At 45.4% G+C, this 12,461-nt stretch overlaps 1 protein-coding gene across 2 annotated transcripts in view; it reads right to left on the bottom strand.

Moving 5' to 3' along the window:
• The window catches only part of LOC134345844 (dedicator of cytokinesis protein 2-like), a 1,258,793-nt gene that overhangs the window by 86,237 nt on the left and 1,160,095 nt on the right, over window positions 1–12,461 (bottom strand). For both annotated transcript variants that reach the window (XM_063047144.1, XM_063047146.1), the window contains 2 exons: window positions 10,912–11,001; window positions 8,561–8,665 (listed from right to left, as the gene is read on the bottom strand). In XM_063047144.1, coding sequence (XP_062903214.1) covers window positions 8,561–8,665; window positions 10,912–11,001 — 195 coding nt within the window. The remainder of the gene's footprint in view (window positions 1–8,560; window positions 8,666–10,911; window positions 11,002–12,461) is intronic.

Below are 12,461 nucleotides of genomic sequence, written 5' to 3'. Positions count from 1 at the left end.
GTTTCCCTAGACAACAGTGAGCCGAGCGACCCCGAGGGTGGCCGGGGGGGCTACACAAGCACAAATGGTATCACAATCATGCAATAAAAAAGCCAATAACTTGTGCTGTCAATCCACAGTCGACGACATTAGAGCCTGTCTCTTGCCAGGCAAATACTCCTTAGAAGTTGAGAAAGAATGAGAGTACCCAGAGAAAACCCACGTGGTGATGGGGAGAACATATAAACTCCTTACAGCCAGCAGTGGGAAAGAAGGGGAGGAGTGTTAATGCCCCTCCTCCCCTTCTTATCCCATTCCCTTATTTTTTTTTAATTCCCCCCCTTTTTTTTTCTTCTCTCTCTGTCCCTCTCACAATCACCCCTTGCCTGCTCTCCATCTTCCTCTGGGCTCCCCTCCCCCCTTCTTTCTCCCTAGGCCTCCCGTCCCATGATCCTCCCCCTTCTCCAACTCTGTATCCCTTTTGCCAATCAACTTTCCAGCTCTTTGCTTCTTCCCTCCCCCTCCTGTCTTCTCCTATCATTTCGGATCTCCCCCTCCCCCTTCCACTTTCAAATCTCTTACTAGCTCTTCTTCAGTTAGTCCTGACGAAGGGTCTCGGCCCGTAACGTCAACTGTACTTCTTCCTATAGATGCTGCCTGGCCTGCTGTGTTCCACCAGCACTTTGTGTGTGTTGAGTGGGAATTGGACCCAGGTTGCTAGCGCTGTGATAGTGTTAATGCTAAATGCTACGTACGGTGCACCTATTGTATTACTCCACCATGAAGTTTCTTCAAGGTATGCCATCTTTGAAGATGTTTTCCTCTTTCCAATGGGAGAATTTCTCTCAGTGCTTCGCCTCTGTGATTACTGTTGTTCTCCTACACTCCAGCCATGTTCTCACCCAGGCTCACTACCACAGCCACGTGTCCTTCCTCGGTATTTGTCTTTCCTCTATCTAGCTCCACTTCCACTCCTCCCTGTTTGGTCTCAGCCAGGATTGAAGTAAGCTGCAGAGAGTTGTAAACTTTGTTACATACGTCATGGATATCTTGTGACTGTCTTATGATGATGATGTAATGGTCTTTTGGAGGTCACCTGATGTAATTTTCCTGCCGATGTGAGGTCATGTGATGACCTGTTCTCACCGGGTATATAAGTGTGGACCCCTGGTGATGCAGTTAGTTTTCCCGTTAGAACGTTAGCCAGATACTCTGCTCTGCTGCATATTTGCTTTATGACGCAGTTTCGATTTAAAACGGAGTTTTATGTTCTATTGTAAGGTACAACAGTGTTGGGCCGGCAGTTTAACCAATTTCTGCCAGATTTGTTGATGTACCTTTTCAGTAGTATTGGAGAATGAAGACAGGAACCTGAAGGAGTCATTCGACGGTTGAAAGGATCGAACATTGTTGATTCGTTCAAGAAAGAGTGATCTGCATGAGATAGCCTCTGCTAAAAGCGGCAGAAAAGGCTGTGCAGGATCTAGTACCTAGAAGCCTTTAAACCGTTTTATTTCTGTCATCATGAATCCTGCAGACAAGGCAGGATCCGGCTGGGACTGGTGTGACGTCTTGTCTTCGAGGAATTCTTTACTTCAGGAAAGTCTCTCCTAATTGACTGTATAAATCTCTTGGACTTTCCAATTTACCATTCTAAGAACTGTGTTTGAATTTACCGCTTTAAGAACTGTTTTCGCATTTATCGCATTAAGAACTAGTACTGAGTGGCGGTTTGTTAAATGGCCGGATAGCAGTTTACTTCCGGTTAAGGTTTTAGTTTGTTTATTTTTTTTATATTGAGCAGAGTTGAATAAACGTTTGATTGTTTTTATAAAACCTGACTCAATTCAATTCTATATTCATTGTTGCCAGTCACGTGACAACTTAGTCAGCTCCATCATGGGCACTAGTTTCCATAGTATCCAGGGCATCTTCAAGGAGTTGTTGTTGTTTCACGTGGCAGGTGTTTTTCTCTTTGCACTTCTAACTGGTTTTTGTCAAGCCGCTCCTCCAGCTCGTGGCTGCATCGATTGAATGCGGCAAAGCTGTCTCAGAGCTTGGGGAGATGGCATACTTGGACCAGGTGGAGGTCATCTTGAGTTGGGGCACCACAGGGGCAAGCTGGGGTTTGTGAAGCACCCCATCAGTATAGTGTCTGCGCTGTTTTGGCATGTTGATTTCTGAGTCTATTTGCGGCTGTCCAGTTTTTTTTCTGGTAGCTGTAGTAAAGCACAGGAGCAGCAAGTAGGGTTGTCGATTAGATCTCCACTGGGGGGGAGGGGGGGTTATGTTGGTGTGCTGTGTTCGTCACGAGAGTTCAGATCTTTCAAGTTGTAGAAAGGTTTTTGGGATTTGAGACGGGAAGTTGGAGGAGCATTTTCGATGAGTTTATGACCTGGAATGTCGTTGGGCATATTTTGGATATGCTTGTAGAATTTTGCTGAAGCTGCTCTTCTATGGCTCTCCGGTGCTGATATTCCACTCCTTGTTGAGAGCCATTGGACAGGTGTGGATTTTAGGATTCCTGAGATTATTCTCATAGAAGTATGGAGCTGTGTACTGATGATGTTTGAGTGAGTACTTCTCTCCCAGGTGGGTACACAACCCAATGACCGAGAAACGTAGTGCTGGGCTAGATGTTCATAGGACTGACCGGTTAGCACCCCATTTGGTTCCTACTATCTTCCTGATCATGGCCGGCTCCCGGATGGACAGACTCAGGACTGCCCCTCCCAGGTCACACTTCATCATGAATCAAGCCAACTTTCCAATCTTCAAAGAGTAATGCCTCAAAAAGGCGGCATCCATCATTAAGGACCGCCATCACCCAGGACATGCCTTGTTCTCATTACTACCATCAGGGAGGAGGTACAGAAGCCTGAAGGCACACACTCAATGATTCAGGAACACCTTCTTCCCCTCTGCCATCTGATTTCTGAATGGACATTGAACCCATGAACACTACCTCACTAATTTTTAATTTCTGTTTTTGCACTACTTATATAATTTAACTATTTTAAGATAAAGACAACAAATTTCCCAACATATGCTGGTGATATTAAAACGGATTCTGATCCTAATTAATCTACTTCAGAACCTTTAATGTGACCCTCTCCCTCCAGGGCCCTGTGTTACTGACTATATCTCAACAGACATCAACCATAGAGACACGGAGGCGTATAGCATGGAAACAGGCCTGTCGACCCGCTAATCCACGCCAACCATCAACCACCAATTTTCAATAGACCTACATTAATTCCATTTTTCCTATTTCCTCCAGTTTGCCCCTTTCACCCATATCACCTACACACTAGAGACAACATGTATGGCGGACGAGCATTTTTGAGCTACGGTACGGGAGGAAACTGGAGCACCCCAAGGAAGTTCATGCAGTCACAGGGAGGGATGACCACATTTCAACTAGACAGAATTGAACCTGGGTCTCTAGCACCGTGAGACAGTGGCTCTACCAGCAGCACCACTGTGCCGCCTAACCTGCTCACTGAGCTGTGTAACCCCTCTCTCCACTCGCATTGACCTGTTTATTTTACTGACTATATCCAGTCTGTCATTAGTTTCCGTTGTAGCTCAGTAAAACACCCCTCCCACAGCTCCCTGTTGCAAGTGACTCTAGCTCTCCTGATGATAATTGGGCGCCTTCACACTGTCACTCAGTGACCCCTCTCCCCAAAGCCTATTAATGAATGTATCTCAGCCGATGGTAATCCGGTTCTCATGTACTGTTGTCGCAGTAAACCTTCTCCTCAGCACCCTCTGTAGATTGCAGCAAGCATTTGCATATTCAGGGATTTTAATTGTATTGATTTCTGGCAACACAATTTAGTATCCAGACAATGAGGGAGAGACAGAGAAAGGCAGAGAGCAAGAGAAACGGAGAGAAAGAGAGAGCAGGAGAGAAAAAGGGAGAGAGGGGTGAGGGGGAGATATAGAGATGGATATCTAGATAGATTGATAGAGACTGAAGAAGAGAGTCTGAGAGTGAGAAAGGGCACAGGAGTGACTGACATGAAATAACAAAATAGTTTGGAGGCATGGAGGGGTGGGTTAGTGGGTAGAGATGTTCTGCCTTACTGCTTGGGGAAAGTAACTGATTTTGAGTCTGATGGTACTGATGTGGATGTTACATAGCCTCCTCCCTAATGGGAGTGGGACAAACATGCCATATCCACATCCCACTTTGTCGATCGAGCACCTCCACTCCATCCGCCACGACAGACAGGATCTCCCAGTAGCCACCCACTTCAACTCTGCTTCCCACTCCCATTCAGATATGTCCATACGTGGCCTCCTCTACTGCCATGATGAGGCTAAACTCAGGTTGGAGGAGCAACACCTCATATACCGTCTAAGTAGTCTCCATCCCCTTGGTATGAACATAGAATTCTCCAACTTCCGGTAATTCCCTCCCCCCTCCCTTCCCCTATCCCTATGTCACTCTGCCCCTCCCCCAGCTGCCTATCACCTCCCTCTTGGTTCCGCCTCCTTCTACTACCCATTGTGTTTTCCCCTATTCCTTCTTCACCATTCCTGCCTATCACCTCCCTGCTTCCCCTCCCCCTCCCCACCCCTTTAACTTTCCCCTTACTGGTTTTTCACCTGGAACCTACCAGCCTTCTCCTACCCACCCTCCCCCCACCTTCTTTATAGGGCCTCTACCCCTTCCCTCTACATTCCTGACAAAGGGTTCCGGCCCGAAACATCGACTGATCGTTTCCACGGATGCTGCCCGACCTGCTGAGTTCCTCCAGCGTGTTGTGAGTGTTGCTTTGACCCCAGCATCTGCAGATTATTTTATGTCATATCCACATCCTCCCATTTACCCCTTAGACATATCATTCATGCCAAAAGTACATTTTGTTAAGGTTTACCAAAGAGTTATGAATATTGTCCAGTCTATCATAAAACCATGGACTCTGTCTACACCAAGCGTTCTCAACCTGGGGTCCACAGATCCCTTGCTTAATGGTGTTGGTCCATGGCCCTGGTCTACACCTTCCACTGCCTCAGGAAAGCCGATAACATAATCAAGAATCACTCTAACCCCAGTCATTCTCTCTTCTCGCCCCCTCCTGTTGGGCAGGAGATAAAAAAAACTTGAGAACACGAACCATCAGGCTCAAGGACAGAGTCTATCCTGCTGCTATGGCTAATACAAGGAAGCATAATTTCAATGTGATTGGAGGAGGATGTCAGCAGTAAGTTTTTTTATACCGAGAGGGGTGGGTGCATGGAACGCACTGTCAGAAGTGATAGTAGCAGCAGATACATTAGGAATGTTTAAGAAACTCTTACTTAGGCACTAGGATAATAGAAAAATATAGGGCTATGTAGGAGGGAAGGGTTAGATTGATCTTACAGAAGGTTAAAGGACAACACAACATCATGGGGTGAAGAGTCTGCATTGTGCTGTAATGTTCTATGCTCTATGAACAGACCTCTTGTATGTTAATGATGAACTCTTGATCTCTCAATCTACCACATCACAGCCCTTTCACTCTATTTGTTTATGTGCCATCCTCTCACAGCTACCATCGGGCAAGAGGTTTGGAAACCTGAAGCCTCACAGCACCAGGTTGAACAACAGCGGCTTCCCTTCAACCATTTGGTTCTTGAACTAACTGGCACAACCGTAGCCACTACAGTTCAGAAACACAATGATTACTTTGCACAGAAATTATGTTTTTTGTTCTAATTGTGTTCCTTCATACAATAGACAATAAGTGCAGGAGTAGGCCATTCGGCCCATCGAGCTACGGTTTCTTCTTGTGAATGATAAACATGAGAAAGTCTGCAGATGCTGGAAATCCAGAGCAACACATAAACGCAAGAGGAACTCAGCACCTCAGGCAGCATCCATGGAAATGAATCACCAGTTGACATTTCGGGCCGAGACCCTTCTTCAGGACTGAGAAGGAAGGGTGAAGACACCAGAATAAAAAGGTGGGGGAAGGAGCAGAAGGATAGCGAGAAGGTGGTAGGTGAAGCCGAATAGGTGGGAAAGGTAAAGGGTTGGAGAGGAAGGAATCTGACAGGAGAGGAGAGTGGACCATGAGAAAGGGAAGAAGGAGGTGCGCCGGGAGAGGTGAGAGGCAGATGAGAAGAGATAAAAAGCCAGAGTGAAGAATACAAGGAGAGGGGAGGGGCAGGGAATTTTTTTTACCGGAAGGAGAAATCAGCTTGGAGGCTACCCGGACAGAATATAATGCATTGCTCCTCCACCCTGAGGGTGGCCTCTTCTTGGAGAAGGCAAGGGAAAACCACTTCTGTGGAAAAATTTGCCAAGAACAATCATGGTCAACACCATGATCATCCATGCCCCATGTCATTCAACACAGAGCATGATTGTGGTGTCTGTGAAGAATAAGAATTTCAGATTATATCCTCGGATATTAAATGGGACTTTTGAACCACTGAACCACAATAATGTTTTATTACAGTGCTGAGCAGCCTTCAGGCTGTGTAAAAATTTCCTGCTCTGAGCAATGGTTTATCTGCGTAAGTATAATGAAATTAGAGGGATTGTTGCCTGAAGCACTAGTTTCAATTCTACCTTTGGCTGATCAGAGAACAAACTATTTTACAATCACCTTCAGCAAAGCAACATAGTGTGTGATCCATCTTCATCTCTTCCTGTGCCTCCCACCATCTCCAGGGCCACTCTTTAATGCATTCCAAGTGGGTTCAGGTTGCAGGCTGAGTGCAATGCATACTCAAAAAGCTTTGGACCCTGAGATTTTCCCAACCGTGGTGCTAATAAATCGTGCTTCACTACATACAAGCCCCTGGCCAGAATGTTCCAGTGTCGCTATAACAACCGTATGAAAATAGGAAAAATTATCCTGCTCATAAAAACATCTTCTCTCTTATGACAGTAATGTTCAAGTGTGACATCTTCACAACACTAATCATTGAACTCAATCTATGGACTCAGTTCCAAGGACTCTACAACTCATTGGAACGTAGAAGATTGAGAGGAAATTTGATGGAGGTACACAAAGTTATGAGGGTTATAGATAGGGTAAATGCAAGCAGGTTTTTTTCCACTGAGGTTGGGTGGGACTACAACTAGAGGTCATGAGTTAAGGCTGAAAGGTGAAAAGTTTAAGGGGAACATGAGGGTAAACCTCTTCACTCAGAGGGTCGTGAGAGTGTGGTATGAGCTGCCAGTGCAAGTAGTGCACACGTGCTCAATTTCAACGTTTAGGATAAGTTGGATAGGTACATGGATGGGAGGGGATTGCAGGGCTATGGTTCGACTGCAGGTTGATGGGAGTAGGCAATTTAAACAGTTCGGCAAGGACCAGATGGGCGGAAGGCCCTGTTTCTATGACTCATCTTTTCAGTATTATTTATTTATTCATTAATTATTATTTATTAGTTATTATTTTTATCAGCATTATCAACAATCCCTCTCATCCACCCAACAATCTCTTTGACCGCACTCCCCCCTCCCCTGCCACCATCAGGCAGGAGGTACTGTAGCATTAGGACAAGGACTGTTACGATAGGAAAAAGCTTCTTCCACCAGGCCATGAGACTACTGAACTCCCTCCCACCATCCAGGCCATGCTCTTTTCTCACTGCTGCCATCAGGAAGGAGTACAGGTACCTCAGAATCCACACCACCAGTCTCAGGAACAGTTATTACCCCTCAACCTGGCTCCTGAACCAGAGGATAAATTCACTCACTGACATCCCAATTGATTCTGCAACCAATGAACTTACTTTCAACAACTTTACAACTCATGTTCTCAATATTAGTTGTTACTTATTTATATATTATTTAGTTTTTTTTTGTATTTGCACAACTTGTTGTCTTTTGCACTGGTTGTTCATCTGTCTTTGTTCGTGTGTAGTTTCTTTCATTGATTCTATGGTGTTTCTTTGTATTTACTGTGAATCAGCGAGCTGATTGTTATGTCTCCCCTCTCACTGTGAAATGGAGCCATCACTTTTCCCTTATTAGACAGAGGGAGAGAGCCTGCAGTATGAAGAATTACTGGGTAAATGAGTAGTGTTTCAGGTACTGCAAGTCCGTGTCTATCTTGATGCTTTGCTGTACACTCGAGTGCTCAGTGGGGGGCACCGATGTTTTTTTGCTGGTGGGGGTGGGTGGGAGGTCGTTGCCTTGCTGCTGCTTGTGCGAGGGAGGGGGAGCTGGGGGGGGCTTTGGGGTTCTAACATTTAACTATCATTCATTCTTTGAGGCTGTTTTCATGGATGTTTGCAAAGAAAAAGAATTTCAGGATGTATATTGTATATATTTCTCTGACATTAAATGTACCTGTTGAATGCCCACAAGAAAATGAATCTCAGGGTGGCATATGGTGTATTAACTTTGATAATAAAGTTACTTTGAACTTTGAAACGGACAAAATGCATTGAAAATTCTGCTCATGCATATGCTTATCTACGCCATGCATATTTCCTCTGAATTGAAATTCCCTCCATCATCACTGTTGTACCATTCCACGGTCCATGAGTTCTAATGCAATCACGGCATCCCTCACTCCTCACAAAGATAGACCACACTGTTTGAGAAAGACAAAGAGATCCTTACCCGGATGAAGCTTGGGAAGTTTAGGCCGTAGTAACCGATTGCAAAGTAGTCTGGCTTGGGCCTCAGAACTTGCATGATGTTTTCATAGAATTTGGCCTGACGTTGCTGTGAAATTCAAAGCAGAGGGAGATTGGAGGCTGAGAAGAAATATACCACAACCTTCCAATTTGTCATTCGTGATCTTCTCTCAGCCACTTTGGTTGCCATCCTGTTCCATGGCTGCCGGTCACTGTCTGCCACTGAACAGCTGCACTCTGTCCGTAGCGGCCATCCTGAACTCTCAGCATACACTGCAATTCCCCTTCACCTTCCCACACTGTCCTGACAATGTGGGGCCTCCTCCACTGCCAAGGCGGAGGGACGGTAACTCCTTTCCCAACTGGCCAGTCTCCAACCCAATGGTTGAGTGGTAAATTTTCCAAGTTACAGGTAACCCTAACCTGCTGTTTTTTGCCCCACACCCCTCACTCTCACTTTTGCCCCCCCTGCCTTTGACCCCTTTCCTTCCAGAACCGCACATCACCCATTTTTGTAACCGCACCTCCCCCCAGCTCCACGCACCTTTTGGCTTCCACCCTGCATCCCTGATTAACAATGCCACCCCCCACCTCTTTTATGTCTCTCCCTGGTCCCTTTGAAACATCTAAACCCCAGAAAATCCATCAGCTGTTCCTGCCCTTGTGACGGCCAAGTCTCTGTAATGGCTACAACACTGTAGTTCTATTACTCATCCATCCTCTACACCTGATACTTCCTGTAGTAAAGTACTGGCCAGAAAATGGAAGGATCACTGTGCCAAGGGTGGCGGTAGAGACAGATATATTAGCGGCATTCAAGAGACTTTAAGTTAGACACATAGAGGATAGAAAACTGGAGGGCTATGTAGGAGGGAAGGTTTAGGTAGAGTAGTTTAAAAGATCAGCACAACATTCTGGGCTGAAGGGCCTTTATGTGCTGTGATGTTCTACGTCCTACGTTCACTTCTGCAGGAACAGTGATCCAGCATTCAAGATTCAAGACTGTTTACTGTCATTTCCAATACACACGTGTAAAGGAGAATTAAATAATTCTCAGTCTGGATCTGATGCAGCATGAAAAACACAGTAAGGCAGAGAATACCGTAATAAAAAGACCTAACAAATATAAACACATAATTTACTTAGATGTACATGAAGTGAGGCTGGGTACAGTAGTGTCTGCACTTAAAGTGATTCTGACGGGAGATGATAAAGTAGTGGAGGGGTGGGTTAATGGGTAGGTGTTGATCAGTCTAACTGCTTGGGAAAAGTACTATAACTGCTCCTGAGTCTGATGGTTTTGGCATGCATGCCACGTAGCCTCCTCCCTGATGGGAGTGGGACAAACATCCCATGAGCAGGATGGATGGGATACTTTCTCATCCTTTGTGTTGTTAAGAAGGCATATGGGGTGTTGGCATTCATCAGCCATGGGACTGAGTTCAAGAGCCGTGAGGTAATGTTACAGGTATACAAGCACTGTGTTCATTTCTGATCACCTCACTACAGGAAGGATGTGGATTCTATAGAAGGAGTGTGGAGGAGATTTACAAGGATGTTGCCTGGATTGGGGAGCATGCCTTATGAAAATAGGTTGAGTGAGCTTGGCCTTTTCTCCTTGGAGCGACGGAGGATGAGAGGTGATCTGATAGAGGCGTATAAGATGATGAGAGCATTAATCGTGTGGATAGCCAGAAGCTTTTTCCCAGGGCTGAAATGGCTAGCACGAGGGGGCATAGTTTTAAGGTGCTTGGAAGTAGGTAGAAGGGAGATGTCAGAGGTAAGTTTTTAACACAGAGAGTGGCAGGTGTGTGGAATTCACTGCCTGCGATGGTGGTGGAGGCGGATACAATAGGGTCTTTTAAGAGACTGTTAGATAGGTACATGGAGCTTAGAAAAATAGAGGACTATGCACTAGGGAAATTCTAGGCAGTTTCTAGACTAGGTTACATGGTCAGTACAACATTGTGGGCTGAAAGGCCTGTAATATGCTGTAGATATCTATGTTCTATGTTCTATGATACTTATGGCTTGTTGCTGGCAGCTTTCTTGATGGCAGGTAGGCTCAGGGCAGTGACGCGCTGGACAGTTTCAATTCCCCGTTGAATCTAAGCCAGTGTTAAGCTCCTTGAAGAGAAAAGCCAAACATTTCTTCCGCTAACCTTACAGCTACTTCAAAAGTTCGTCGCTGCCCGCTGCCCCATCAGTCACACTCCCTCTGCAGATCAGAGAAGAGAGCCTGTGGAGAGGAGAAGCCTAATCGTCTGAATGCAATATGGGCTTCATCATTCATCATTAGCTTATCAAAATCACTGCCAGCTTGAATTTACTCACCAGGGTCTTGCTCAGCAGCCCGTAATCAAAGACCTCCATTTCGTACTGCTCAGCCAGCTCCTTGCAGAGATGAATGGCTTCTTCCCACATCTGCTCGCAACAAGGGGTGAATAATTAGCCCATCACATTGAACTACATCATCTGTGCTACATTATCGACTCAGTACAATACATTCTTTTCAAAGGGGCTTTTACTTATTTATTTCCTGCCCCCTACATCAGTAGTGAGGGGCATTCACACCATCACATTATCACCTCAAAGACTTCATTGCAACCAATCGAATGTTGAAAGTCCTCGATAGACTGGATGTGGAAAGTATGTTTCCTCTGGTGGTGGAATCTAAGACCAGGGGACACAGCCTCAGAACAGAGGGCTGTCTTTTTAGAGCAGAGATAAGGATGAATTTCTTTAGCCAGAAAATGGTGAATCTGTGGAGTTCTTTACTACAGGTTAAGTCTTTATGTATATTTAAGGCAGAGGTTGATAGATTCGTGATTAGTCAGAGCATGAAGGGATACGGGGAGAAGGAAGGAGATTGGGGCTGACAGCAAAAATGGATCAGCCATGATGAAATGGTGGAGTAGAATTGATGGGCCAAATGGCCTAATTCTGCTCCTATATCTTATGGTCTTACATTGTAAACAGGAAGACAATGGCAATAGGAACAGCAGGTCACTGAGGAGTATGGTAGAACAGTGGGATCTGGGAGTACAGATCTGTAATTCCTTCAATGTGGAGTCACAGGTAGACAGGTTTGTTAAAAGAGCAGTTGGCACATTGGCCTTCGTAAATCTCAGTACTGAGGACAGGACCAGCTGATGATGTAGTGGCACCAGCACCGGACTTTGGGGCGAATGGTCCTGAGTTCAAGTTTGACTGGCTCCTTGCACGCTTTCCTTCTACACTGGGTTGAGCGTCAAGCTAGCAACTCAGCCTGGTGCAAAACAGTCAAATGCTATGGAAACGGCTAAAATGCCATCCAATGCGAATAGGAACGGCAACAACAACAACTGAGAAAAGGAGTTGGGATCGGTTGTATAAGATGTTGGTGAGGCCAAATTTTAGAGTATTATGTGCAGTTCTGGCCACCTGCCTACAGGAAAGATATCAATGAGATTGAAAGTGTGCAGAGAAAACTTACAAGGACGTTGCCAGGGCTTGAGGGCCTGAGTTATAGGGGAAGGTTAAATAGGTTAGGATTTTATTCTTTAAAGGGTAGGAGAATCGGGGAAGATTTGATGTAACTATGAAGGGTATAGATACAGGTCAGGGAAATGCAAGTAGGCTTTTCCACTGAAGTTGGGTGAGACTAGAGGTCATAGGTTAAAAGTGAAAGGTGAAATATTTATGGTGAACCTGAGGTGAAACTTCTTCACTCAGAGCATGGTGAAAGTGTGAAATGAACTGCCAATAGAAGTAGTGGATGTGGGTTTAATTGCGACATTTAAGAGAATTTTGGATACGTACATGGACAGAGGGGTATATAGGACTATGGTCCAGGTGCAGGTACATGGGACCAGACAGAACAATAGTTTGGCATGGACTAGATG

The sequence above is a fragment of the Mobula hypostoma genome, chromosome 4 (genome assembly GCF_963921235.1).
Source record: "Mobula hypostoma chromosome 4, sMobHyp1.1, whole genome shotgun sequence".
Classification (NCBI taxonomy): Eukaryota; Metazoa; Chordata; class Chondrichthyes; order Myliobatiformes; family Myliobatidae; genus Mobula; species Mobula hypostoma.
Note: the sequence above shows the minus strand (reverse complement) of the source record. Positions and strands in the feature narration are given on the sequence as shown.